Source organism: Peromyscus californicus, unplaced genomic scaffold (assembly GCF_007827085.1).
Source record: "Peromyscus californicus insignis strain IS unplaced genomic scaffold, ASM782708v3 Scaffold_6__1_contigs__length_162567912, whole genome shotgun sequence".
Taxonomy (NCBI): domain Eukaryota; kingdom Metazoa; phylum Chordata; class Mammalia; order Rodentia; family Cricetidae; genus Peromyscus; species Peromyscus californicus.
In genome coordinates this window covers 23,766,522-23,793,028 of record NW_026294584.1, presented here as the reverse complement: position 1 = coordinate 23,793,028, position 26,507 = coordinate 23,766,522, and the positions used below count along the sequence as shown (strand labels likewise).

Genomic DNA, 26,507 nt, shown 5'->3' with positions numbered 1-26,507 from the left:
AGACAGAAAAATTGCGACAACATTGGTCCTTTTCATTGTCCCCAAATTAGCTGTGTAGCTCAAGGTCAGTACAGAAAAGAAACTCCTCCTGGTGCTGATAAAGCCATCTGTGCTTCAGAAAAGGCTGACAGGTGCCTCCAGAAGAAGCAATCAAATGTCATTAACAATCAGAATCATGACAATTAAACACAAGGGTATATCAGGGTCTTATTATCCAAATTGCTGTGAAAAGAATTCAAACCCCTTCTTCTCTCAAAGGAAGTAGCAGTTGCTTTACTTTCCAAGTCCATTGGTTGCTGCTAAGGATTCCAAACCTTATTTCCTGGAGAACAATATGCAGGAAAAAAAAAAACACTGATGATAATTGGAAAAGGAATGGGTCCCCCAACTCTTTCAAGAGCATATTTTTCTCTCATTGCAGATTTCCATTCAGGCCATTTTAATGACTAAGGAAATGTATTCTAGGAAGGTTTGGCATTTTTAAAAGTTCAGAGTTGAAAGCACACATTCTATAAATAAGTCTACAATGAAGTGCTAAAAGGTTTATTTCTGATTTCTTATTTCACAAACTAGGAACTAGGCATAAAAATATGGGGCCATAAAATGCTTTAGAAGTAGATTACTAGAAACTAATAGAACATATTAGTATCCATTGAGCCAATGATGGCTCCAATGGCATTTTGAATTCTTGCAGAGAATATGAACATGACCTTCATGTGTACCATTTACAGAAAGCAATTTTATTTACATTTTTAAATCGACATAAAGGTGAAAGATGATACTGCTGCAAAATGGAACATTTAATTTTTTGCCCCAAGGCACAACTAAGCTCTCCCAAGGTCAAATGTAGCATAAGACTGAAATGAAACAGACTCTTTCCCATCATCTCCTGCCAGAGGATTTCCACACTGGCCAGGAAAATCTTGAACCTGCTTTTGTTCTTAGAAAATAGAAAGTGTTCTAGATTCTACTGAAACTTCAGAATTCTATAAAATATTTTGTTAGAGTTTTGCTATTTTCACTTAAAACCACCCAATCAGAATATAACAGAAATACCTACATAGAACTAAACCATCTGGAACTCTTCTTTACCATTACATATTTTAAAAGTTAAGCAGATGTAGTTGTTCTAATTTCTTGTTCCATATCTGTGTACAAAGATTCCACTGATAGAAGGCTGTGGACTTCCTTCTCTTTGTGTGTGTAATAAGTCTGTTACCAGACAAACTCTTGAAAATAAACATCCCAGGAAAACTAGAAGTTCTGCTTCAGACATATGATCACCCCTCACAAATATCACTCTCCTGCACCCCCCACCCTACTTCTACCTGCCCAGACCCAGCAAGCAGTTCAAAGAAGTGTGTGTGTGTGTGTGTGTGTGTGTGTGTGTGTGTGTGTGTGTGTGTGTAATTTGTTAAGAAAGATGCAGATGTTATAGATCATTTTAAACTCCACCACAGATGACGGTGACACTGTGCCTTATGCCCTGATCTAACTTATTGCTTGACCCTGAGACCCAGTGATCATTTTTCATATTGGTTAGGCCAATAGATACAGACTCCCTGAAGAGCTTAAGCCTTAAATTCCATCATCATCGGAAGCTAGAATCAACAATTATCAGTACCAAACTTATATTGATTGACTTTGTCCCCTGTTAATGAGAAGCTCCCACATCTAATAAAATTAATGACCTACAGGAGTAATACCTGAAATTTTATACGTGCCCCAGTTACTTAGGCAAGCTCTTCCCACAGGAAGGCCAAAGAAATGTTTTGTGTTGTTTGTTTTGTTTTAATTTGAATGAGATTCATATTCCAGGCTCATAATTGTATTGTATACATAAATGCACATGCATATATAAAGATCAACATCCAAACAAACAGACATAATATAATATGGTATCCAAAAGCCTTGACTCAAATATAAGACCACTTGAAATAAAACCTTGTTGTCTTTCACCAATTATACCTTCAATATCTCACTTATTCCTCATCTGTAAAATGAGGACTATGAAGATCACTAAGATAGGCATATAACATGGCAATATTAATGATATAAGCAGGATCTAATTTCATCTCATAACATTGTTAAGAGAAGTAACTTGTAGGTCAGTGACAGGGCACTTGCCTAGAATGTACAAGGACCTGGTGATAGAGAAAGACGGAACATTTTATCTTTTGGTGTTATTTCTGTATCTTCCCCCACTCTCTGGTAAATCTAAGACACAAAGTAAGTGTTTATATTTAAATTTAAAAAAAAAAACTCTCCTTGGGCACTAACCCCAATGACTTCAAATGATGTATTTGGTGGCTTATAGAAGTTTTGAGCAGCATATGATAAGGACAGTTTTGCTGCTCAAAACTAACTTATGCAGAATTTTCAGGGAGTTTATGAGATGCCACATCCAGGTGTTCACCTAAAATGAATTTCAAAGATGAAACTCTGCCAGCCCATAGATCCTTAGATCTGAAAACCCACTAGGCTTTCAGTTTTTGTTGCACTGTGTAAAAATTGTAAAAGCATTTCAAGTGTTAAAAACTAAGTTAAAAATAAACACTGCTGGGGTGGAGAGATGTCTCAGCAGTTAAGAGCACTGGCTGTTCTTCCAGAGGTCCTGAGTTCAATTCCCAGCAACCATATGGTGGCACACAACCATCTGTAATGAGATCTGGCGCCCTCTTCTGGCCTGCAGGCATACATGCAGGCAGAACACTGTATACATAATAAATAAATAAATCTTTAAAAAAAGAATAAATCTTAAAAAACAAATAAACACTGCTCAAAATTTAACTCCTCCCAAATTATATCTGAGTACCCATGTGGTGATATATTGTGTCCCCCAATATATTGTGCACCCTAATAAACTTATCTGGGGATCGATAGAGCCATCCACTAGATTAGACATAGAGGCCAGATAGTGGTAGCACACACCTTTAATTCTATCACTCGGGAGGCAGAGATCCATCTGGATCTCTGTGAGATCAAGGCCACAGTGGGAAAGAGCCAGTCAGTGGTAGCACACACCTTTAATTCCAGGACCTGAGATCTCATGTCTTTGCTTGGGAAGGACACATGCCTTTAATCCCAGGAAGTGATGGCAGGAAGTAGAAAGGTATATAAGGCATGAGGACCAGGAACTAGAGGTTTTTTAAGCAGTTCAGCTGAGAATCCTTCCAGGTGAGGACTCAGAGGCTTTCAGTCTGAGGAAATAGGATCAGCTGAGGAGTAGGTGAGATGAGGTTGGCTGTGGCTTGTTCTGTCTCTCTGATCTCTCAGTTTTCACCCCAATATCTGGCTCCAGGGTTTTTTTTTTTTTTTATTAATAAGAGTATTTAGCAATTTGTGTTACATACCCATTCTTAGCATTGATTCCAACATTAAAACATCACAGGATTCCTTCTCTGGGTTTAATCTATTCATTGATCCTGCCTGCAGTGTATTCCATCTCCACAAACATCTCTCTAGTAAATATGAAATGGACTTTCTCCCTCTGGTTTTAGTAACAATACATACTATCCACATTAAATAAATATGACTTTCTGGGAAGCAATGAGTGTCTGTACAGAAACCAGCTGCTAAAAAAAGCTAAACAAAGAATAAGGTAGCCATCCATTATTCCTTGTGTGTCATCCTGCCAGGGACTCTGCAGGGAATAAGGAAAGCTGGCCCAGAAACCTTTCTTTTTAAAGAGTAATAATATTTGTCTTTATTAATTCATCATCATTGCTGTATTCTACTCATCTTTCTACTCACATTAACTCAGTGAATCCTCCACAATAACTCTATTGAACAGAAGAGTTATTAGTACATATTACAAATAAAGAAATTGAGGGAGGGTCTGAAAATTGAAGTTTGCCCAAGATTATAGAACTTAAGAAAAGTATATTTACCATTATCTTCCTCTCAAAAAAGAAAAAAGTCTTTCTGAATGTTGCATCCTTTAAAATTTGCAACAAATGAGCTAAAGAAAAGATCCTTGAATGACCAAATATGGGGCATTTTCTCCTTCTTGTGAACAAGTCTTCATTGGAATGGAGAAAGTTACTCTCTTTCTGCTCATCAGGAGTGTATTTCTACCATGAACTCTTTGTTAATAACTATTCAACAGTCATTGTATTAGCCACCAAATGGAAACTGAAAACTGGGTGGTGTCTTTGGGGGGATATCAGTCATCTTTAGAGATGTGAATTCATCTTTAAAGCTTCTGTTAATGGGCGCACACACACACACACACACACACACACACACACACACACACACACACACACACTTTTCAACATTTTCTCAAGGAAAATGGGATGGAGTGACCTCTCAAACTGCATGAATGTACCTGGCCTCACATTACTCAGAGTGATTCTAATTGTGATGAGTTTTAGTCAAGAATGCAAGGCAGGATTAAACATCCACAGCCAAATCGTTTCCTTTTTAAGCTTCCTCTTTACGTTTTCTTTTCGTGTTCCTCTCTGTAGAACAATTTTTCAGGAGATGCAAATCTCCTGAACTCGACTCATTGGCTATTAACACCAGCCCTGCATTACTTTGATAATGACCAGAAACTGTGCTGGCCTCTTTGGTACAGCTATTCATAATTCTGACTTGTTAAACTGAAAGAAATAAGGTTGAAAATATAACATGAGGTGCTCATCATTCAACTGAATATTTCTTGTGAAAGAGGCAAAAACTGTGCCATGTTCCGCAAATTCTCCACATCAATAGCAATTACATCCCACATCAAGGCCAAAGAAATAGTAGCCAGTACAACGCATGAATAACTTCTTTTCATACTCAGTAGTTAGCATTTTTCTCTGCACTTAACTCTGGAAAACAATAAATGATGGTGCTGTGGTACAAGAAATTATCCACAAATTGATGATCTGACTAAGAGCATTTCGAATTTTCAATTGCAGAGAGCATGTTGCACCCTGTTACAAACCCAGCTGCCCAACAACAAATTACAATATTATGCCAATAGACTTGAAAATTAAATTTGGATTAATAGTGACATTTTCACGGAAATGTTTTAAAGAGAAAGTGTAATGGGCCTCATAGAGTCCAGTTCATACATTTGAGAGCTTCCCATTGAATCCTGGACAACATCAGCAATCAGCCCACCTGTTGGGTAAGTCGGGCAATTTGTTATTAATTTGGAGGAACTGATGCAGTGAACAGTTTTGCCAGGACGGCAAAAATGATTCTGGGTACCTGAGAGTGAAATAGGGAAGGAGACAGGATTTGAACATGTTTCCATGGCTTTTTGCCATGCATAATTCTCAGTTACCCTTTCCTCATCATGAAAATTCAGAGTAAGGAACAGAAGAAGTTCATAGTGGGGGGCCTATGACATTTCATAAATGTCTGCGAAGCAAATCATAGAATACTTGAGAAAACATAGTTTTGCATTTGTTTTAAGGAAGAAAAGAATGAGGATCTGAAAATTTTCTGAATATTACCTGAATGACAAGAGATTTCCTTTAAAAATAACTTATCTGCATTTAGAAAGTCATTTTTATGAAGTTTGGTGCTGATATAAAAACTTCTTTCCATTTTCTTATTCTAATATACACATAAAAATCAACGAGGCACAACTTCCATAAATATGCTCTTGATAATTTTAAAGAGGACAATGAAATGCTGTTAGAGAATTTCTTTTCCCATCAGTGACCTCCTAGTAACCCATGGATTTCTTTCTAATAGGGTAAGACAATATAGATAGATCTCTCCTAAATGCTTTTTATTATGCCCTTAGATGTTACCTTGAAATCTGAACATTCAGTTTCAAAATGAGTCAAGTACATAAAAGAAGGGACAACCTTATGATTAGCACATCAGTTCACAAAAACGGACAATAAAATTTCCATCACATTGTCAAACTCACTCCAAACAATCAAATATTTCACTGAAGCATTTACAACTATCGATTGCACAGCAAACTTGACTTTATAATCTTCCTATTTTAAACAGGTGCAATATTTTACAAGGGCTTCACAAGTAGGAGGTTGTGAATGTAAAGCAGCCCATTAATTTTATATAAGCTGTTTTATATACCTGTGGGTCTCTAATAATACCCAGCTACAAGGTTACAAGGAGAGGGATTGTCTTCCAAGTCCAGTAGGAGTATATATATGTGACTGCATTTCCAGTTACCATGCCAGTGATTTCTCTCAATTAGCATTATTTTTCATACTATAGATGAAAATACTGATGGGTATTAATGAAAACCTGCTGGAAACCCCAAGCCGAAAATGTAAAAACAAGAACGTATGGGGTGGGAGAGGTGTCGGGGAGGGGGATAAATTCCCCACAGTAGTTTTCTATGGACTCCTTTGAAGAAGTTTAAAAAAAAAAAAAAAAAACTACCTAGCTCTGGTGTGTTCTGTGTACCATATTTGCTTTGTAAAAGAAAAGGAATCTTCAAGAGCAAGAAAATTCCTCTTAGCTTTTCTACCACAACTTCTGAAACAGTAACCTCTTGGAGAGGGAACCATCAGCGCCTCCCGTTTTTAGTCTCTGATTCAATTTTATCAAAATCCTGCCAGTTTCCACTGTGGATCACCATACTGTCTCTGTGAGACCCTGTTAGAGGACATGTGAGTTTGCACCTTGTGGTGGAGTAGGGGTGTGGAGAGGCAGGCAGGGCCCTGAGGCAACTTCCTCTTCCTGTTCAGCTTCCCGCATCAGAGGGCACTTCATTACAGCGGCTGTTATTAGTAAGTAGAAGCCTGGCCTTTTGTTCATGTAAGTTAGGACAAGCTAGTCAATGTCTTTTCCACGTTGGTGGGGCCTCTCTGTAAAGAGGCACGACTATGGGGTCTGATCTCACAGAGATGGCTCTCTAGTCTTGAATAAAAAGTGAATTAAAAGGACATTTCTGCGAATATCAAAGCAGGCTTACTACTTCAATATAAGCACTTCTTTAATTTTCCTTGTAGGTGTGCTACATAAATATAAATAAAAAGGCTCTCCCCTGGATGTATGTTCCATATATCTCACAGAGTTTAATTATAAAGCCTCTAAAAATGAAGGTGGTGAGAGGAAATGATGTCAGTAGATCATACAGGCCTGGTAATGTGTTGGCTGGCTGTCTCTAAGAACAAGGAAATACAGGCATTCAGGGGACCACAGACACCAGGAATGGTTATGCTCCAAAGAAAAGGAAGTCGAATGGGGTGGACAGATATTTTTAGTTTAATGCCTTTAAGTCCACAATTTTTGTTTTGTTTTGTTGTTGTTATGACTATAATTGTTTTACTTTAACAAAGGAGGCGTTAGGTTTTCTTAGGTCCATATCTGTTTTCTGTGCAATCATTGAGCTGTAATAAGAGGGACCTGCCAAATGAACGCCAGAACTCACAAACCAACACACATGCCTCAGTTAACCATAGTAACTAAAACATTTCAGGGAATGGCTGCCTGTCAATAAGTTTCATACTGGAAGCCACTCACGGGGACATCTGGAAACCTCTGAATAGTGAGGACCATGCCACAGAATTAAGTCTGGAGAAGGGAGGAGAAACTGAGAAACACTTGCAATCCAGGAGGCAGGACCCTGGCTGGTTCAGTGCCCTCAGTGGTGGAGGTAGGGGCCTTTCCTAGTTAGGTCTTGGAATATTTTAGAAGACTGGCCTACAGGCAAAAGGATAGAATTTCACAGAGAGGAAGCTAGGTGGGGATTGCCCCACCCGGAACCTTGGAGGATACTCGGGAGACATTGCGCCAAAATCTCCCTTCCTTCCTTTTCTTTCTCTGGAACCCATCTTTCTACGAGCTGACTTCTCCTGTGGGGTCGAGGGAGCACTGCTTGCTAGGGGTCCTCCTTGAATACTGCGGGGATTTGAGGAATCCGATGGCTTGAAAGGATTGACTCAGTTGAGACAAGAGAATCAGCCAACTTCCAAGCCAACCTTAGCCTTTGACACAGACAACCCCTAGCGTCAGCGCCCGGTACTATCGAGTTTATTTCTGGGTCACCTCAGCTTGTGTGGCTGCTGCTGAGCAGGGACTGCGCGGCGAACACTTTAAGAGTCTGCGGCGTCACCTCCAGAGTGCACGGAGAAGCCCCAGGGGAGCAGAGGAGTGGGGGAGGAGGGCTGTTTGTGTGATGATGCGAACGGCTTTTGTTATTGTTGTTTTTGAGAGGGGAGGTTAAGTCGGTGGATTGTTGTTGTTTGTTAAATAAAAAGGAACTCTAATGATGATAGATTCCACGCTGCATCAGGCCCCACGCGGGCGAACCTAACCACGGAAAATAATGAGGCTGCATCCCCATTCGTCTGCATTAAAGGCGAGCCAGGCACTTTCGATAGCAAATATATCGATTCCCTTGCCCAGGCAGTGGTTTGTCCTGCTCCCCGTGAATAATTACTATCCTTTAGAAATTCATAATAATTAGGACTCTTCTAGCCCCCTACCCCCACCCCCACCCCTCCTCAGAGCTCAATATTTTAAAGGCGCCTTATCTAGCAGGGCCTTTAGGTAGCCCCAGTCACTTCTCAGTGAGGGTGATGGGCCAATATACCTTCTGCCCAAACGATTTTGCTCCTGAGAAAAGAAAGACGGTTTAACTCTCGACGCCTCAGTTTCCTCGTTTGTGACTTGCACATTGCTAAAGAGTCTTTTAGCTGCACATTACGTGATACATGTTTCTGATTGGGGGAAAAATAGATTTAATAAACAAGAAAAGTGAGAGAAACCAGGATTCTCGTGCCCCGCCCCCGCCCCTAATAAACTGACAACCACGTGACTCCCCAACCCAAACCGGAGTCCGAGGAGGGGGTTGTAAACCAGAGGTTCTGACCACAGACATATTAGGGGCCCAGCGATTGGAGCTTGGTGTTCCTAGATGATTGGCAGGTGAAAGTGGGTTTTTTCAATCGCGCCGGGGTGGTTAGGGACGTCCGCAGACAGCGAGCATCCTAACTCGGCTTTAAGGAGGACTGCCGGAAGGCCCGGAGCACCAGGCGGGGCGGGGCTTGGGGCTCTGGCCGTGGTGCTGAAGATCGCTCTCCGGGCCGGGAATAGGCAGCCGGCGCATTCGCGCTCCAATCCACTTCTCGCTGGAGAACCGCCGCGGGCCAGCCTGCAATTCCAGGAGCACTGAAGGTCGGTGAAGGAGACCCAACGTTTCCCAGAAGCAATGCTTCCATGTAATGGCATGAGGTCCAAAGGCAAGAGAGAGAGCTGCAATCGTATTTTCATAAAACCTGCTGGGCTTTCTCCTGACCACAGGAGGCGAAAAGTAGACAATGAAGTACGTGAGTGTGGTTGACCAGGGCTTGAAACCTTGCTAGCCTGGACAAGGCAGCTTTGGGTCGAGGAGTGAGTTGCCGAGTGAAGGGGATGAAGACTGTTACGTCGAAGAAAGTTTCTCAGTTATTACAAAGATGACTGATATGTTCTTCCAAATCAACTGGGAGCAGGGGGAGGCAGTGAGAGTAGGACTTAGGGCCTGGTGTGTGAGGGAAGAGCCCTCCTTCCTGCGGGAACAGTGTACTTGGCCTTGGGTCGAGCCTTTGGCTGCTGCAGGGCTTCTATTAGGGCGCCGGGGTAACGTGGATGAGGCCGGGCTGGAGGCAGGTTCTGCGGGGACGCGCCTAGGCCCCAGCGGCCAGTTTCTAAGGAAACACTTGGCTCTTCCAAGCAACAATTTGTCACATTGTAGGAGAAAGAAACGGTACAAGAAAAGCCTCCCGGTTCTCCATTCTCATGCAGATGAGACGATGTGCTCGGCCTGGGCCTGTGAATCCCCACCCCCACTTCGCTCCCATCCCATTTCCGGCTTGAGCCAGTAAAATACCCTCATTCATTTAAAGGAAGAGTGAACTGGGAGAGCTTTTCTAGAGCTCAGCCTGAGGGGCTCGTGCTGCCCTCTTGCTGCTCCTGGGACCCCTCTCTGCGCTCAGTTTCATTACCCGTGCTCCACGCAACTCCTGGGTTTCCACCCTCCAGAGCTCCAGACTAGAAGGAGGCGGCGGGGAGGGGGGGGGGTTGTCTAAGTAAGGTAAAGGGCAGTCTAGCAAGGGAATTCTCTATGTATACCCCCCAACACACACACACACACACACACACACACACACACACACACACACACACACACACACGCCACCTCCATAGTAAATAAAGTACACTAGAAAAGCTGTTTACAGAGGAGGTGATTAGGTTTGCAGCCGGCAGCAGAGAGGCAGTGAGCTCATCAGAAGTTTAAACAGCAGCCGGTTCCGGGGAGGGCAGACCACAAAGTTGAAAAATAAACAAACGTTCTTGGGCGCGCGAGGGGCACGAAGAAGCCGCCAACACATATCATCTCAATAAAAAGCCGCTCTTGGAAAGCTTGCATAGTAATTGAGACAGGCGCTCTTTTCTGATCTGGGTTGGCATTTCCTCATCTCAAGCTGACAGAGCCAACTCAGGAAATTGCTGGTAATATTCATCTGGGGAGCACTTTCATTAAACGTAATTCATTCGACTTTCACAATAAATTGAGTGACATCCTTACAGCGGAACCTTTTTATCCTTGATTAAGTGCTTGCCAAGCTTTGGTTCCCCACTTTATTGTCACATTCCTTCAAGCAGAGTCGTCAACATGCCAATCTGCAGCAGAAAAATGAGCGCGGTGTGTTTACCAAGCTCCGGGAGGGGGTAGTGCTGACACCGTGAAAAAGAGCTGATCTCGAACTTGACTAGCGGATAAATCAAGACCGCAACTTCCAGCAAACTAGAGGCGGGCCTGGATGAACGGTGACCCGGAGAAGGCGGCAGGAGGCGACAGCAGGACCCGCCTTACGACTCCGCGGCGCACAGAAGCCGCTGACCCGACGGCGCCGGCTAGCAGCCTTGCCCGCCTCCCTTTAATTAAAATGGTGACAACTGTTAGGTCTTAAAATGAGAGCTGAAGCTTCGAGATGACAGAATTGTCCCAAGGGAACTTTCTTGAACTGATTCAAAGCTAGACATTCTGTTTAAAAGAAGAATGCGCACTTTCTACCCTGCCGCTTGAAAGCCGGCCGACTTGCAGGGCTTGCGCTGTCCTGCTGTAAGGGCAGAGGAGTGCAAGGCATGCTATTGCTCGTTCCTGGGATTCCCCTTTGACTCTTCACAGCACCGCCGCGCCGGGGGACTTCGCCGGCGGTCGGTTCGGATCCCGGAACTCCAGTTAAAGGCGAGGAACACTTCAGTATTCCAGGACTGGCCTAACAGGAAGCAGGCATCTCTTTGCCAGTTTGTGGCCCTTTCTCCCTCGTTGCTCTCAACTCCATTCCCCACCCCTTATAAAATCAAAGAAGCCCAGGACAGAGAATTGCTTATTTGAAAAAGCAATATCCATATGCTTTCATCACTCAGATGCCCTTTTGAAAATATTGTCGACGGTGGTTATTACCTGGACAATGCTGTCAATTTTTGTAGTCTGCAGAAAATCTTCCCTCGGATAGAAAAGTAGGACATTGGGCACCTATCTTAAAAAAATCAACCAATTTCCCTTCCACCGGATATAGTTTTCACCCAGACAACACTTTCATTAAGGGGGAAATAGCCCTCAACAATTCAAAGCCAAATAGAAATCAGCCTCACACAAAAGGAGCCACAAATTTAATAGCTTTCTGGGAACATACCACTGACAGAGTTGGTGAAATCCTGGTTTTTCTCTCCCTCCTGTGCCCAATGTGGAAGGCAGTGTCTTGGAAGCTCTCACTACAAGGCCCAAGGCCACAAGACTTCTGTAAATGGGACAGAAGGGTGACCCACCCAAGTGCTTCTTACACCTCCAAGAGCTGCTTTCCAGGCCAAGGCAGGACTGAGCCTGTTGTTGTCAAAGCACCAGCTCGGGCCTCTCTGTGTCCTGCACAGGCCTGGGCCGCACTTTGGGACTGAGAGGACCTCTTGCTACGCTGCTGAGGCTCCTTAAATTATCTGAGCTTGATCCTGTGTCTGCCAGGGTCCTCTGGGGCAGAAAGGAGAGGAAATTTGGCCTAAGGAGGAATTGTCCATGCTGCCTCCAAGAACAAGCTTTAACAGAAAACACTTTAGTCATGACTGGATAGCTATTGTTATCTACTACATAAAGTAATTGCAAATTGATGAAGGCTTTCGGGGAGCAGCTACCTTATTCTCCAAAGGACAGGAAGTACACAGGCCTAGACTAGACCAGATCTGGGTGCCTGCTCTCCTGCTTTCCCTTTGGCCTTCATAGCCCCTAACAGTCACCTTCATGTTGAGTTAAATTCACCTAATGATTTGCCTGCTAACAATTCAGAAGTAGAGGCATTGTGAATACAGTCAATCCTTTTTAAATTCAGTTAAATAACTAATGTAGAAGTCACATCACACACACACACACACACACACACACACACACACAACACCTAAATTTGTGCAAACAGATAACTCAAATGTTGCGTCAAAGGTTTGGAAATGTTTTCTAATTCTTGCCTATTTTGGCTGAGAAAGTAACCAAGTTACTAGGTATTGTAATTCCTAGCAAAACTGACAGGGCCTCTTCATAAGGATGGTGTTGTTAACATACAAATGATTGCAATAACAGCATCCATTCTTTGTCAGGTTCTCTGGACTCGAATTCTGAGTAACTTTTGCATGCTCAGGAATGCTGTCGGACTCATTTTACTATTTGAGAATTACCCCAAATAAAGAAAGTGTCACATTCTTTCCTGGGAGAACCTGTCGCTGTTCCCTGGTATGGTCTTAAACTCAATCCATGGGAATAAATCGGTTTATAACCCCTACTCCCTCCTTTTAAAACAAGAAGCCATATTTGTCTACTTTACCCCATGTGCACTTTAATTCAGCTTAAATGCTATAGTCTGGTTATCTCATATTCAGCATATCCTGGAATCAATCCAGAACTGATAGAAAATAAAACCTGCAGGACTTTAATAAAAATAACAAGTTACACCATAGATTTCCTCCTGTTGGTCAGGTGTTTAAATCTGAAATGCACAACATTTAGTAATCAGCAATTTTCCTTACATTTATTTTTAAAAGATGGCTTCCTGCTTTTTTTTGTTTGTTTGTTGTTGTTGTGTTTTTTGCATTGGAGTTTGCCTGGTGGTGAAACTTGAGAATTCAAGATAATGGGTTTCAGAAGGTAGAGCTACAGACATGCCTGAAATCAGTTTCCTATTGCAATACAAAAATGAACTTCCGGTGTGAAACACGACAGACCTGTCTCTCAACAAACACACAGTAAATAAAAACCTTCAACTTAGGACAGGCATTCAGAGACCTCTGGGCCAAGAAATACACTTTTCAAGCATTCACTCACATGCTGATTGCGGTATATGATCTGCCAGACAGAGACATCTTCATAAGAATGATTCTCAAAACTCAGAAACACTTAAATTCATGTTCTATAAGCAGTTATCTAAACTATTTCTGTATAGGTGTTATCTAAAAAAGCCTGGCTCAAACTGTGGGAAATACTCCTTGAGAAACATGGCTGAGATCCCACACCCATGAAGGAAAGATGTACTGAAAATGTTAGCTGGGAGGCAAGCCCCAAAGTGCTCTCTAGTCAGTTAACTGTAGGTGCAGTCCACAAGAGCAAATTATTACTAACTCCTCCCTGGCTTGTGACTGGTCAAGGGAAAAATAAAATGATTTTTTTTTTGGTTTTTTTCTTTCTTTGTTTTTTTTTCTACCTCGACTTCTTGGAGTTTAGCTGATAACCTGTGTGCATCTGTTGCAGGATTTTGCAAAGGGCTGAAATGTTCTGGGGTACAGTCACGAATAAACGCTTGGTTCCCTTGCTGTAGCTGATGTTTAATGAAACTAATGAAAAGGAGCTTTATCGTGTTTTCATCTGTTCATTGCTACAGAGTTTTAATCAAGAGTCCCTACTTCATTTACCTAAAACCACCCTAACATTAACTGCCCAATTCATCCTTTGGAGTCCATTTTTATGGTGAAAGTCAGCTTCCACCTCCAGGAAAACAGCCTGGAATTTTCCTGGCAAATACCTTTGGGGTTGCAATCCCTGGAATACTGTCTTGGGTCACAGCCACCAGCCTTTTGTTTTTGTGGTGTGTGTGGTTTCTAATCCCCGACACACAAAACAACTTTAGATTGGAGAGAAAAGAATGGACTCCTAAATCGCCTTCTCTGTTTTATTGTTCACATTTCGTATTGTTTTGAGTGAAATTGGAAAAATTGTCTCCTTTCTCTGTATTGCCAAAAGGCATTCAGGTAATGAAGTCTGTAACTAAACGGTAATTGAATCAGCATAATTTGCACACTGAATGGTTTTCAAATGCTCCCAGTTTACAATTAAAGGAGAATTAATGCGCTTGTTGTTGAGAACGCGGCGCATTAGAATAAATCCAGCACTGTTGTTGTAATGAGTGGAAAACGCTTTAACTGCCAACACACACATTTAAAATTTAACACAACGTATTGATTTCACTTCTGCTTTTGATAGATTATTTTTCAGACTATCGAAATACTTGCTTCAAGCAATAAACTGCACCATAGCCGAGAGCCCTGGCCTTGTGTGTGTGTGGGCACAGGCCAGGGAAGAAGGCAGCGACAGTCGTCCTGAGCTTCAAATCATTCCTGAAGGTGTGCGGAGAGGACGGGCACGCTTGTGACGATCAAGAGAGTCATTGGTGTCCCTCCCCTGAGGCTTTCGCCTTTCACTCTTCACTCCCTCCCACCTCACCCAGTAAAAAACGCTGTGTGTCCTTTGGTGGAACTTTTTGCCCTCCAACTCCGGGTCGTCAATGTCAGTGGACTTACTGGACACAGGTGGGAGCGATAATGACGAAAGGTGGGCAATAGGAAGGACACTGTGCATTCGGTCTGCGGTCTACTGGGGAAAGCACGGACCCGCGACAGTCAGAAAAGCTGTCCTCTTGGATTGGCTGGCCCTGCTTTCACCTGTTTACCCCCAAGGTGTCCTGTGGGCGAGGACATTGATGCGCAGCGCCCTCTGGCGTCCGCTTCTGCTACAGTCTTGCGAGAAAGGTGCAGAGACTGGCAACACAGAGGGTTCTTGAGATGCAGCCGGAAACCGAACCCGGTAAATACACACACACACACACACACACACACACACACACACACACACACGCACACACACACACACACACACACACACACACACACACACACACACACACACACACACACACACACACACACACACACACACACTTGCGCGCGCGCAAATATGTACCGGATTCGCAGAACTCTCAAGTCCTGCGATCGCAGGCCAAGCAAAGGCCAAAAAAACACGGCCATTTGCAGGGATCGTACACTATCGCTCCCAGGCTTGCGGATTCTGAAGCTCTTGGGAATAAAAGACACTAACAGCACACCTAGTCCATTTATCCAGCCGGGTAAGAAAACTCCTGCTGCTACTGCAGCGCCTGCGCTCCGCGACCCTCCTCCACAGAACACCTTGAGATCTTGGTGCACTCCCGCGGCCCGGGATCAACTCTGGGATTCGGTGCACTAGGCACAACTTCGCCGGCAGAATGCAAGTGTCCCTGGCCCGCTGAGAAATCAGACCCGAGAAATCACACTCCCCTAGGCTCGCTGTGATACCCGTAACTCCCAAGTCACACAAAGCGATCCGCCCTGCGCCTGTTCTCAGACTGTCGGGTCCAAACCTCCGAAAACTGTTTCTGGGGGAACCCGGACAGAGGCTGTGGCTGAGATTCTCTCCCTAGTGAAAAGGCCTGACATTTCCTAAAAGGAAACCCCACATTAAGACGGAGGTTCAGTTATTTGAGAGAAACTAGAGCTTGGAAGGAGAGGGAGGGCATGGGTTTGCAGGTGTATCTCTGACCTAACCGGTCGGTCCTTGACTGTGTGTCTGGTGGATGAACCGACACCAGCTGCAAGTCTGCAAGTCTCAGGAAGTTAACTGCACTTCTTCACGTACCGCAAATCCGAACTGGGGAGGTGGCGGCGGTGAGTAGATTCCTGCTCAGATTTTCAACCCCACCTCCACCTCCTTTCATTTAAACTAGGTGGTTTAAGAGCTGCTGCCAAGAGTTTCCCGCTCCTCATTACTTTTCTCCACCCTCGGAACCAAGGCATCCTGTCCCACTGTCTCTTTGATTTCTGGACGTGTAGGGTACGGCTAGAAAATCACCATCAGGAGATGGGGAGATAAAGCAAGAAATGGGGACGAGAGCCCCGAAAACTCCCACAGGAATCCAAAGAACGGCTTCCCAAAGTTCTTCCACTGTCTCTGGGAGCACAGCTCTCACAGAACTGGCGGCCTCGCCCTCCTCGGTCCCCCCACCCCACCCCACCCCCGCCCCAGGCGCTTGGCCTCCGGGTTAAGGTGGAATCTCAAAGACACTGGACCGCTCACGACTTACCAAGTAGACGGCGGGCTGCAGGAGGAGAAGCACGTACCAGCACGCAGCCTGCATCCTCCCTCCTCTCAAACTTCCTTGGCGGTGCCTTGGTTGAGTCTTTGTTCCTTCAAAAACATAGATCCACCTGACATCCACTTTACAGATCGGGGAGCGCTCTCAGCAGCCTAGATACAAATGAAATTAGACATCCCATGACCACGCGGACAAGGCTGACGATCAAACGGGGGAAGAGGGTCTTGGTGTGGAGTGATGGAGCCAAAAACTGGGAGGCGGGGAGGGGGGTCACGGAGATTTGAAAAGCGAGTCAATCCAGCTCCAGAAACAAGTGCGGTCCGCAGGCGGGCGGGCGGGCGGGCGGGCGGGCTTGAGCGGTGGCGGGGTCTCCCAGCTCCCGGCGCGTCTCGGGTGCCAGTTCCCGAACCGCTGAGGCCGAAGGAGGTTAGGCACACAGAGAGCTGCTCACAGGCTGGTTAGGAGCCCAAGTGTCTCAAGCTGCCAGACCTGCCCTAGTGTTTGACTGGCGGGAGGCTGGGACTAAAGGCGGCGGCTGGTTCTTCGCCAGCCCTGGCAGGGTTCATACACGTACACAGCAGCAGAGAGAGATGGCAAAAGCGAGCGAGCAAGAGACTGAGTGAGGGGGACGCGGGCAGAGAAACCGGTAGGTAGAACTGACCCGGATTAGGTGCCGGTGAAGTGGGGGTGGGGGAAGGGGATGCAATTTGCATACAGAAAAGCGGGGCTCAGTTTACCCACTCGAGCCCCCTATAACACAGAGATAGACACACATAGTCACATCTCTAGCACTACTTTTTGGAGGCAAGGAGCACAGCCAGTTACTAACTTCCACAGTGGAAACCTGCATGGGACTCTGAGGGTCACCTATCAGACGTGCTCTATGCCCAACTAGAGTTACACCACCTACCCTTTCCTAGTGATTACCACCCTGTCCCAAGGTGTCCCTGCCAGGAACAGTGGAGGCGACCGGTACTTACCGCACAGGACTGGAGGCAAATGCAGCGAGCAAGGACCGCTCTGAACAGGCTCCATGGAGGAGCTACTACGGCCTGGCTTCTCCAGCGCCCGGGACGTGCCCTCCCCGGAGCTCCGTCTCCATGCTCGGGCGAGGACGGGTCCAGCTGCCTCGTCCAGCCTTGGCGGAGTCGTTGTCCCAGTGCTGGGGTCGCGATCCGGATTGGTCCGCGGGAGCTTAGGCTTGGCCCAGTTGGGTTCCCGGTGCAGGAAACTTAAGAGGCAAGAGAAGGAGGGGCAGGTAGAGAAGACGACAGAGGAAGAGAGAAAGGGAGGGAGAGAGACGAATGCGCCGGGCTGCTGCACCCGAGCGACCCGGACTGCCTGTGCTGGCACTGACACCCGCAGCCCAGGACTCCTGGCTTTCAGCGGTTGCCAGAGGATGGAGAATGACTTAAGGGGAGGAGACTGAGCAAGTCCTCCGGACTTGAACTTGAGCGATAAGACGCGGGCCTTTCGGAAGAAAAAAAAAAAAAGCCACACAACAGGCGCGATGAGTCCCAGTTTCAGAAGGAGGGGTGTGGTGGCGAGAATTTGGAAGCTGCTAGCACTGGAAGCAGCTGCAGCATTACCAGCAAAGCCGGAAAGCCCCGCAGCCCACAAGGGACTGGCGTCGTGGGCGCTGTCCGCGGTCCTGCCCGGCCACCGGGGGACGCTCCGCAGAGCGCGGTTTCAGCGCGCCTCGGTGAGCGGGGTTTCTCCTCCCGGCGGCGGCTGGCGGCTGGTGGTGCCTACAGTCCGGCCACCGACAATTACATTGGCACGTGGGTGAACGGTTCCTCAAAGACTAATTAATACCCCATGTAAATAGATCCCGCTCTCAGGCTCTCTGCGGGCCTCCTGGCCCTTAGGGAGAAACGACTCTTCCTGCCGCTTCTCGGGTGGCCAAAGCGCCCCCTCGGGGGAGGGAGTCATAGGGAGGAGAGCAGCCTCCAGGGGAGTGGTGAGAACTGAGGCAGGGAGGTGCGGTAGGGCAGCGGTGGGTGCAGAAGAGTGTAGGGAGCCCCAGCTGGCTTCAGGAGGGGCGCTGCTGCCCGGAACGGTAAACCTGTGGCTGCGGTGGCCAGAGGCGGGGATGCTGCGGACCGCCAGCCATTCAGCGAGCGAGGCAGCTGAGAGGACTGTGCGACCTTGGACTCTATAGACTCTTCTGTGCCAGCTGGGCAAAGCAAGAAGAGGGCTAGTCTTCTATATTCTGTCTCTCCCCTCTTTCTCCCTTTCCGCCTCTCTTCCTCCCTTCCTCCCTCCCCTCTCTTCCCTGTCCCCCAGCATCTTTTTAGTTATGTTTCAAATTTTTCCACACTCATTCTCTGTATCCCCATGCTTTTGCCAGGGCCTCACCATTCCCCCTCAAACCTCAAGTCCTGTTCTTTTCTTGTTGGCCTCCATCCTCTCAGACCTTCAAGCTTGGTATCAATTCCAGGAAGACTGAGACCAGGTCTTCCTTCTACATGTCCACATGTAGGCCAAAGGGGAGAGCATCAATAAAGGCCTTTCTCTCCTGTATTCTTGTGGGTTACTTCTCTTTCCCTTGGTCAGAACCTGGCATTGAGTCACACACACACACACACACACACACACACACACACACACACACACACACACACTCTGCAGGACAATGTTTTGATATTAACCTGCAGGAAGTGGGTCAAAATTTACCTCAGGAGCCTGAGTTCATAGCATCAAAATAGATTTGTGGGTTTTTTTTTACTGAGCTTTGGAGTTTCTTTCCCCCAAGTGTGGCTCTCAGACACCCCAGGCTCTGTGGATTCTGTTCCTCTCCATGTGACCCAGGCTCAATATGCCCTTTAGACATGGTAAGCACAGGCTGAATTCTCCTAGAGAGCACAGGCTACCCCCGAACATAGCAATGACAATCAACAGAAGTCCCCTCCTCCTGAATAGAGGCAAGAGGGTAACCACTGAGAATCAGATCTCTCCAAAAGGCTGCAAATTAGATACCCTCTCAGGACAGAGGTTCCTGTGCTTTGAGGCCTGTAATATTTTCCCACTAGAAACAGCTCTTTAAGGAGAAAGTTCTCCTCATTTCAAAAATTGTACCCTGCCACTGTGATCATTGGGATTCATTGGGGACAGAGTAAGAGAGTGAAGCATGCCTTCTAATAAGGACTCTGAAAAACCCTCTAAAGATAATACACAATGGGTACATTGTCTGATTCCAATGTTGAGTTGGATCTTTTCACTTACTAGAATTTTGACATTCTGTAGAGTTTAAAGAAGAAAAATCAAAGTCTGAAAACATCTATATCTAGTGCTGAAGGGTAAAAATGCGGACAAGGTTCTGTCCAGTTTCCCTCTCTAAGACTCAGAAGGCTATTCTAAATACAAAGGCCACTTGTACACCAGCTCCCAGGTACTCCCAGGTAGTACAGAGCAGGAATAGATGATCACCTGAGTGCCCAAGGACACTGCTGTTATAGGTGGACTTTTCTCTAGCCTTTAGGAAACATGGATGAAGAAAGACAGCTTGGGGATATACCAAGCTTTTTTCTAAACTTTCTTCAAAAGCATTCTGCCTTACGCAGCCATTCAGCTGCTAAAAAAAAATACTGCTTGTGAAATAGATCAGGGACCTTAAAAATCTCTGCCTGAATGGGACTGATTATTTAAGAAAAGCACCACAGGAACCTAGCCATGAGAAATGGTCAGACACTTTGTTCTATGACAGGTGGGGTGCCAAGGAGCCTTTTTATGTTAATGACCTGAGAATTCCTGTCCTGGTATTTACTCTTACAGGATCCTACCAGCTATTTGACCTGGGATATAAAACAAGTGTATCACTTTTTATGTCATCGTAGAAGTAATTTCCTTAATCAGAAAAAATATCTGGAGCCCCTGAGTAACACAAAAGAGCCCATAAAAGCTTCTGTAAAATTGCTTCAATTTTAATGACATAATATTAATGGGGAGGGGCACAAAGATGGCACCTTCACTTGACTTCCTGTTGCTTGCTTTAAAAACAAAAGGCAAGAACATGATTTTCATATGTTCTTCTGTTTCAACTCCTCCAGTACTCTACAATGCACAATGACAATGATCTTCCCAGAAAAAGAACAAAAGGTACCAGTTTCTTCAGACTTTATTTATGCTAGGCATCCTTTTGAAAAATCACTCTTTCCCTCTGTATATTATAACCACTTCAAAAAATAACCATCACTTTTTACCCCCAAGTCTACTTAGTCAAATGTATAAAGAGTGGTGTAAAACATTTCTATTTAAATAATACGTATCTCAAAAGAGCTAAAAGGGCTGCCCCTCAAAGAAATTAAGATATTAAACAATTTCTGACAATTAAAACAAAAAAATTAAATTTGCAATTTATTTGAAAGATATTGTTAATTCTGTAAGGCACAGTTACCTGTCTGGCATGGGGAGGAAACACATCAGTTGAAGGTTTGATTTATCTTGGGGCTAGAGAGAAAAAAGAAATAGAAATTAACTTCAAATTTGACAAAAAATAAGTCCTAAAATGAACTTAAGACACACTGAATATCCTATTTTACCCAAAATCCAAGTAAAACAGAAGCACCCCGCTGTGATCTTGCTTAAGCTTCAGGCTAAATTATATAATTTTTGTAAATAGCATAGAGTTATACCTAATTTTTTTCTTAATAGCACCAAAAAATGTAAAGCTGTATCATTTTTCTATCCTGAATTCAGTATAAGCTGATATTTTCATGTCATTCAGCCTTGAGCGAGTGCCCAAAGAGTCCCCTGGTCTCAGTACCCATCTCTACATAATGAGGAAGTAAGGTTAGATAATAATAAAATGCCTTGATTCTATTTTGTGTATTTATAACAGGGAGTCATAGCTGTTTTTAAAAACTTAACTATGTCACAAAAGTGATTGTATGTTACATTATTTTCAAGGATGTTAGCAACTTAAAAGAACATTACTTTGTTCAACACACTCCAATGAGTCTCAGGGTGTTTATGGGTTTAAATCAGTTGTCCGTGCATTTCTTTCCTGCCTCATCCTTATAACCTTTTCTCTAGGTCAAGGGTTGACTCTATTGTATTAATCATACCACTTTCTCATATAAATTGTTCTGCACATGTTTTAATGTCATTGATTTATGAGAATCTGCACTCAGAGTGGCATCCTTATTATATTTATGAATATTTGTTACAAAAGAGGCAAAGCCATTTCTACCCCTTGTTCACAATTCCTAAATGTCACCCAAGACAACTAAGAAACCCTCTGGCCCCTCCACACCCCAAGGTGTTTTGCTAGTATAAAGAAGGATCATTTGAAAAGTGTTGTTTTTTTTTTTTAACACCAGCCTTAGAGTATTTGGTATTTCAATGTAGTTGAATTTAGTTAATAAATGTGAAGCATGCTTGCTGTGTTACCATTACAAGAATGCTTTAATAACAAGATCACTGGACTAGAGAGAAAAAATAGCCATCAAGTTGTAGAAAGAAAAAAAATTAAAGAAAATCAAAAGCTCAATGTAAAAGGCATTTTTCTTTTTAGAAGTGATTTATATGCTCAGTCTTTGTGTCCATATTTCATTTATTCTGCTATGTGAGGACTCAGGGCTCTCAAAGGTAGGCTAGTTTTAATTATACTCAGAAAGTTTAAAAAGAAAATGAATGCAATAGGGGAAATTAAAGACAGCCAGCATTGAAAGGGAAGTTGAATGTACAAGATGGAAAGATTGAGGTCGCACTCCCCAAAATCATAATTATATTTTTTTTAATATTGTAGCTAAACAAACCTTTGCATCATAATCTAATTACAGAAATTTGTCATAATGGTCCCTCCAGAGATTAACTGACAGTCCCCTAAAGCAGAATCATTAAGACAAAGGACTTGACAGTCAATGTTCTGTGAACAAAGCAGAATCCAGTATTTGCTTTCAGCTAGGAAGGACACTGGAGCTCCCAACCATGTGGAGATAGGAGAAATTGTGAGGACAATGGATACCCAGTCTTGTGGCAACCAGAAGCCAAAATTGAGTCTGAAAATATACATATATTTTGTCTTCATCATTAACATACCTAGATTTTTTTTTGAAACATCAATGATGCTCCAGCTTTTGTCCTAATTAGACAACATGAAACCAGAGTCTTGAGCAAAATGACGTAGACAGGCAATAAAAGATATTTCAACTAAAATATAGAGATAAGACTATTTTTGCCTTATTAGATCTTGCTTAAATAGGGATTTCATAAGGAAGCAACAAGCCTCTTAATTTCCCCTTTGAACATCAAATAAATGAAAACAAAACTACTAGAATTTTACTCTGATTGACTTTGGGGACCATGTCATAAAAATTATAGATTATGTCTTCTGCTTTCAATTTTAGTAATAATGTACTTTTGCTAAAGTTAAAGGTAAAACGGTTTCACATCAAATTTTGTGTTAAATAGATGATATAATGTCTCAAAAACTGCATTTCTCGGAAGGATAATGGCTACCATGGAAGAGTACACATATATACCAGGAATTATACCCCTGGGTTAGTTTGTTTTGTTTCATAATGTCCCTGGTGAGCCCTTGAACCAAGAATTCCGTTTTGAAAGGAAATCTATAAGATTAGACAAATGTATTTTCTTCATTCTTTTTTTGTCCAATGAGGCTGACTCAGAGCAAACCTGAGGGTGCCTGGACCATTACTACACATACCTCTGTCTTGTAACTGCTCTACCTGTTTTGATCTCAGTGCAGCTATTTGGCATGTTTTTCAGCCAAGGCCCCAGCCATTCCTTTTCATATTGTCCATTCACTGATCTTCACACATTAGACACTTGTCATCTCCGGGACTCTGTTTCTCCTTTTGGCCTGAGAAGACAACCCTGCCTTTTAACAGCTTCACAGCTTTATGACTGCTAATATACAGTTACAATCAAGTTCCTAAGTCCAATTCTGATGTCTTCCTTCAACCAAAAATTCAATTGTCCACATACTCACCCAGATGTCCTCGAGATAGTAAAAATTAATATGACTAAAACACAACCATATTTTGCTACATTGACAACAGAATTCTATTTGTTGGCATTTTTTTTATTGCTAAGACTAAGGGATTCAGCTGAGAGGCCTCTTGTGAAATGAGAAGTAGGCCTTCTATATATGTCTAATTAAACTCCCTTCCCTCAGCTTAAGAGGAGTAGTATGTTTCCACATGCTCCTCTAGCCAGCAGGAGGGAGAGTGTCATAGCCTTCAACATGGGACCTGAAACACAAAAACACGTGGAACAGACCGGAAGTGACACCTTATCTGGAGCGGACCTACCAGACTGATCTGCCATCATGTAGACTTAAAAATAAAAATTTTAATTACTGTTTCACTGTCCAGATTTGGAAGTTGTTTTAGCACAATCACAGCCAAAGCTGACTCGCTGGGAATCACAGTACTACCCTGAAAAGTTTGAATGTCAGGTTCCCCTAGTCACTCTTTATTCATTCTGCTCTCCACACCAATCATTACGTTACCAGCACTTCTCAAGCTTAGCCCTAATTATGCCTCATCATCTTCTCTCTTCTCGGTTCCTGATACTGTCCTGACTTAGGTTGGTGCCCTGAATCAACTGAGTTGGCAGTGGCCTACTTACTGGTCTTGCCCATTTTCATTTTCTGCCTCCATACATATATACTGTCGTCACTACCACCTGCGAAGACCAAGATGTGCTCACATCATGTATGTGCTTAAATTTCTCCCTGAACTCCCCATTGCTTACAGAATCAGGTCGAGCTCCCTAGAGGCCAGAAGACTACTTATGACCTGACCTCTATCTGCTTCTTCCCTTTCATCTCCTGTCAACCCCATCCTCTCCTCACCTGCATGCTTCACATTCCCTAGCCACAAAATCTTTAGAATTTCCGGCACAAAGTTGTGTCTCAGCTTGGCACCTTCTTTCCTTTGTTTAGATTCCTCTCAACTAACCTCTAGGTCAGTGGATCTCAACCTGTGTGTCACAACCCCTTGAGGGGTCACATATCGGATATCCTGCATATCAGATATTTACATTATGATTCATAACAAGAGCAAAATTACAGTTATGATATAGCAACAAGATAGTTTTGTGGTCACCACAACATGAGGAATTGTATTAAAGGGTCGCAGCATTAGGAAAGTTGAAAAACACTGCTCTAAGGTGAAGGCACAAACTTCTGCTCAAAAAATCACCTCCAACTCGCTCCACTTTCTTCAGGGATTTATACCTTAAGCATTTTATCAATTCATGTGTGCCATATTGTTTATACAATTGTCCTCTCTGCTAGACAGTCGGTGACATTGTGCTAAATGTTCAGACACACTCCACTCAGTGTCCAGAAAACAGCCTTGTTCACCTCATGGAAAAGAGCACATCTTATCTTAGCACTCAGGAGCTGAGGCAGGAGAATAATGAGTTCAAGATCATTTTGAAGCTTGGGCTACATAGTGATAGAGAGAGACAGAGACAAAGACATGAGCTTGTCAGAGAACAGCAAGTCGGGTAACCTCAAATCAGTAAGATGAATAAAAACAGTTTCAAGCTTGGGAGGACTGGGCCTCAGTCCTAAGACACCACTGTCCCCCAAATCCTCAGAAAGTCTTGCCAGTATCAGTAGCTGGGTGGGTATTTGGCTAGATGTGTTATTCAGTGACTGGACCCATTAATTCTCCTGCCCAGGGCCAAGTGAGCACATTACCAAAAATTACCCAGTATCCTTAAACCCCAGCTTCACTCTGCACAGGACCATCCCAGACAGAACCTCAGTGTTTCAGACACTTTAGACATCTGTGTCATATGAAAGCTTTATCACTATCAGTCCCCATCTAGGCCTCTGCCGTGAGGCCAGGTGAAAAGGGAAATGGAGGAAGGAAATCTAGAGAAATCCCTGTTCTTGTTACAACCAACCCTAACTCTGGACTTAGTTAACTATACCTATGGGAACTAGGCACTAGGCACTAGGCTTTTTAGCCCCAGGCTTTGGGCTTACATTTTTGGTGAAAAGGAAACTATGATGCCCTTCTTCTACTGCAGCTAAACTCTTGATACGACAGGCACGAATGGATCCTACTCTCTCATCTCTGCGGTCTCTTCAGCCCTACCTTAGATTACACTTCCATTAGTTCACTGACAGAATCCAAAGTCAAGGGTACACGTTCCTGAATCCCATGACCTTTCTTCTATGTATTGTCAGTAACTAACACCATCAAAGTGTTCTTCCCTACCTCTTTCAACAGTTCCTTCTTCCCACTTGTGCTCATTCTCCTACTAACCACCCCAGACTCACATCCTTCACACACACACACACACACACACACACACACACACACACACACACACACACACGATGTAATGGGTTCAAGACCTCAGTCCACAAGAGGGCATTCTTAATGCCCTGTTGCTCACCTGATGCATGGTGTTCAAGATGAACTCAACAGTATCACTAACATCATACTCCCCATGTACAAACCCACACACTCACAGCTCCCCATCTTCACCAGTGACATCCACAGTGTTTATGCACATAGATGGCCTTTACACTTCATAGTTACCTCTCTTTGTTTTGGTGTACATCTCATAGAACAGTCCAGCACATCATCATGTCCAGGCTTCTCTCAGGATATCCACACACTCTCATCTTGTGGCTAGAAGTGAGATCTTCAACAGGTTGTATCTGGAAAGCCATGTTTTTAATAACCCATGTCACAATTCCTATCCTGCTGTTCTGAGCCCTGCAATGAAAGGACTGTCTTGTCTTTATTCTATCTGCTAGTGTTAGCATGAAGCCTCATATCCAGCGCATGGTTGCCTCCCATATGCCTTTAAAAGGATATATTTTAGCAAGTATCTAGATGATCCAAGGAAGATTGTCCAAATAAACTCTGAGAATACTTGCCTTCAAATGTGGTAGATTCAAGTTTAAAAAACAACTGAACTCCTTATAGTAGAAATTGTTAGTCAAAGTGGTGTTTACCACAAGCATCAAGACTACATATTTGATCAAACACATTATAAGCATGTGTAAATTACTCAATAAAAAGAGACTAATAGCATAGTTAACTTGGTTTAACTACTGTACATTGAATCCATGTAACATCACATTGTATTTTACATATATAATGATTTCGAAATTGAAAAAAAAAATATTTTTGAAAGATGTAGCTACATAGTACTCTCAAG

The 26,507-nt window shown here is 43.8% G+C and overlaps 1 protein-coding gene across 2 annotated transcripts in view; it reads right to left on the bottom strand.

The window, feature by feature from the left end:
- Positions 1–17,822, bottom strand: part of Nxph1 (neurexophilin 1) — a 291,250-nt gene extending 273,428 nt beyond the window's left edge. The window contains exons 1-2 of one of the 2 annotated variants that reach the window (XM_052719369.1): positions 17,330–17,822; positions 16,338–16,501 (exon numbers count right to left, since the gene is read on the bottom strand). In XM_052719369.1, coding sequence (XP_052575329.1) covers positions 16,338–16,391 — 54 coding nt within the window. In that variant the 5' untranslated portion in view covers positions 16,392–16,501; positions 17,330–17,822. Of the gene's footprint in view, positions 1–16,337; positions 16,687–17,329 lie in introns of those variants that run through there. The other variant, XM_052719370.1, reaches the window with a different exon arrangement.
- Between the last annotated feature and the right edge of the window lie 8,685 nt (positions 17,823–26,507).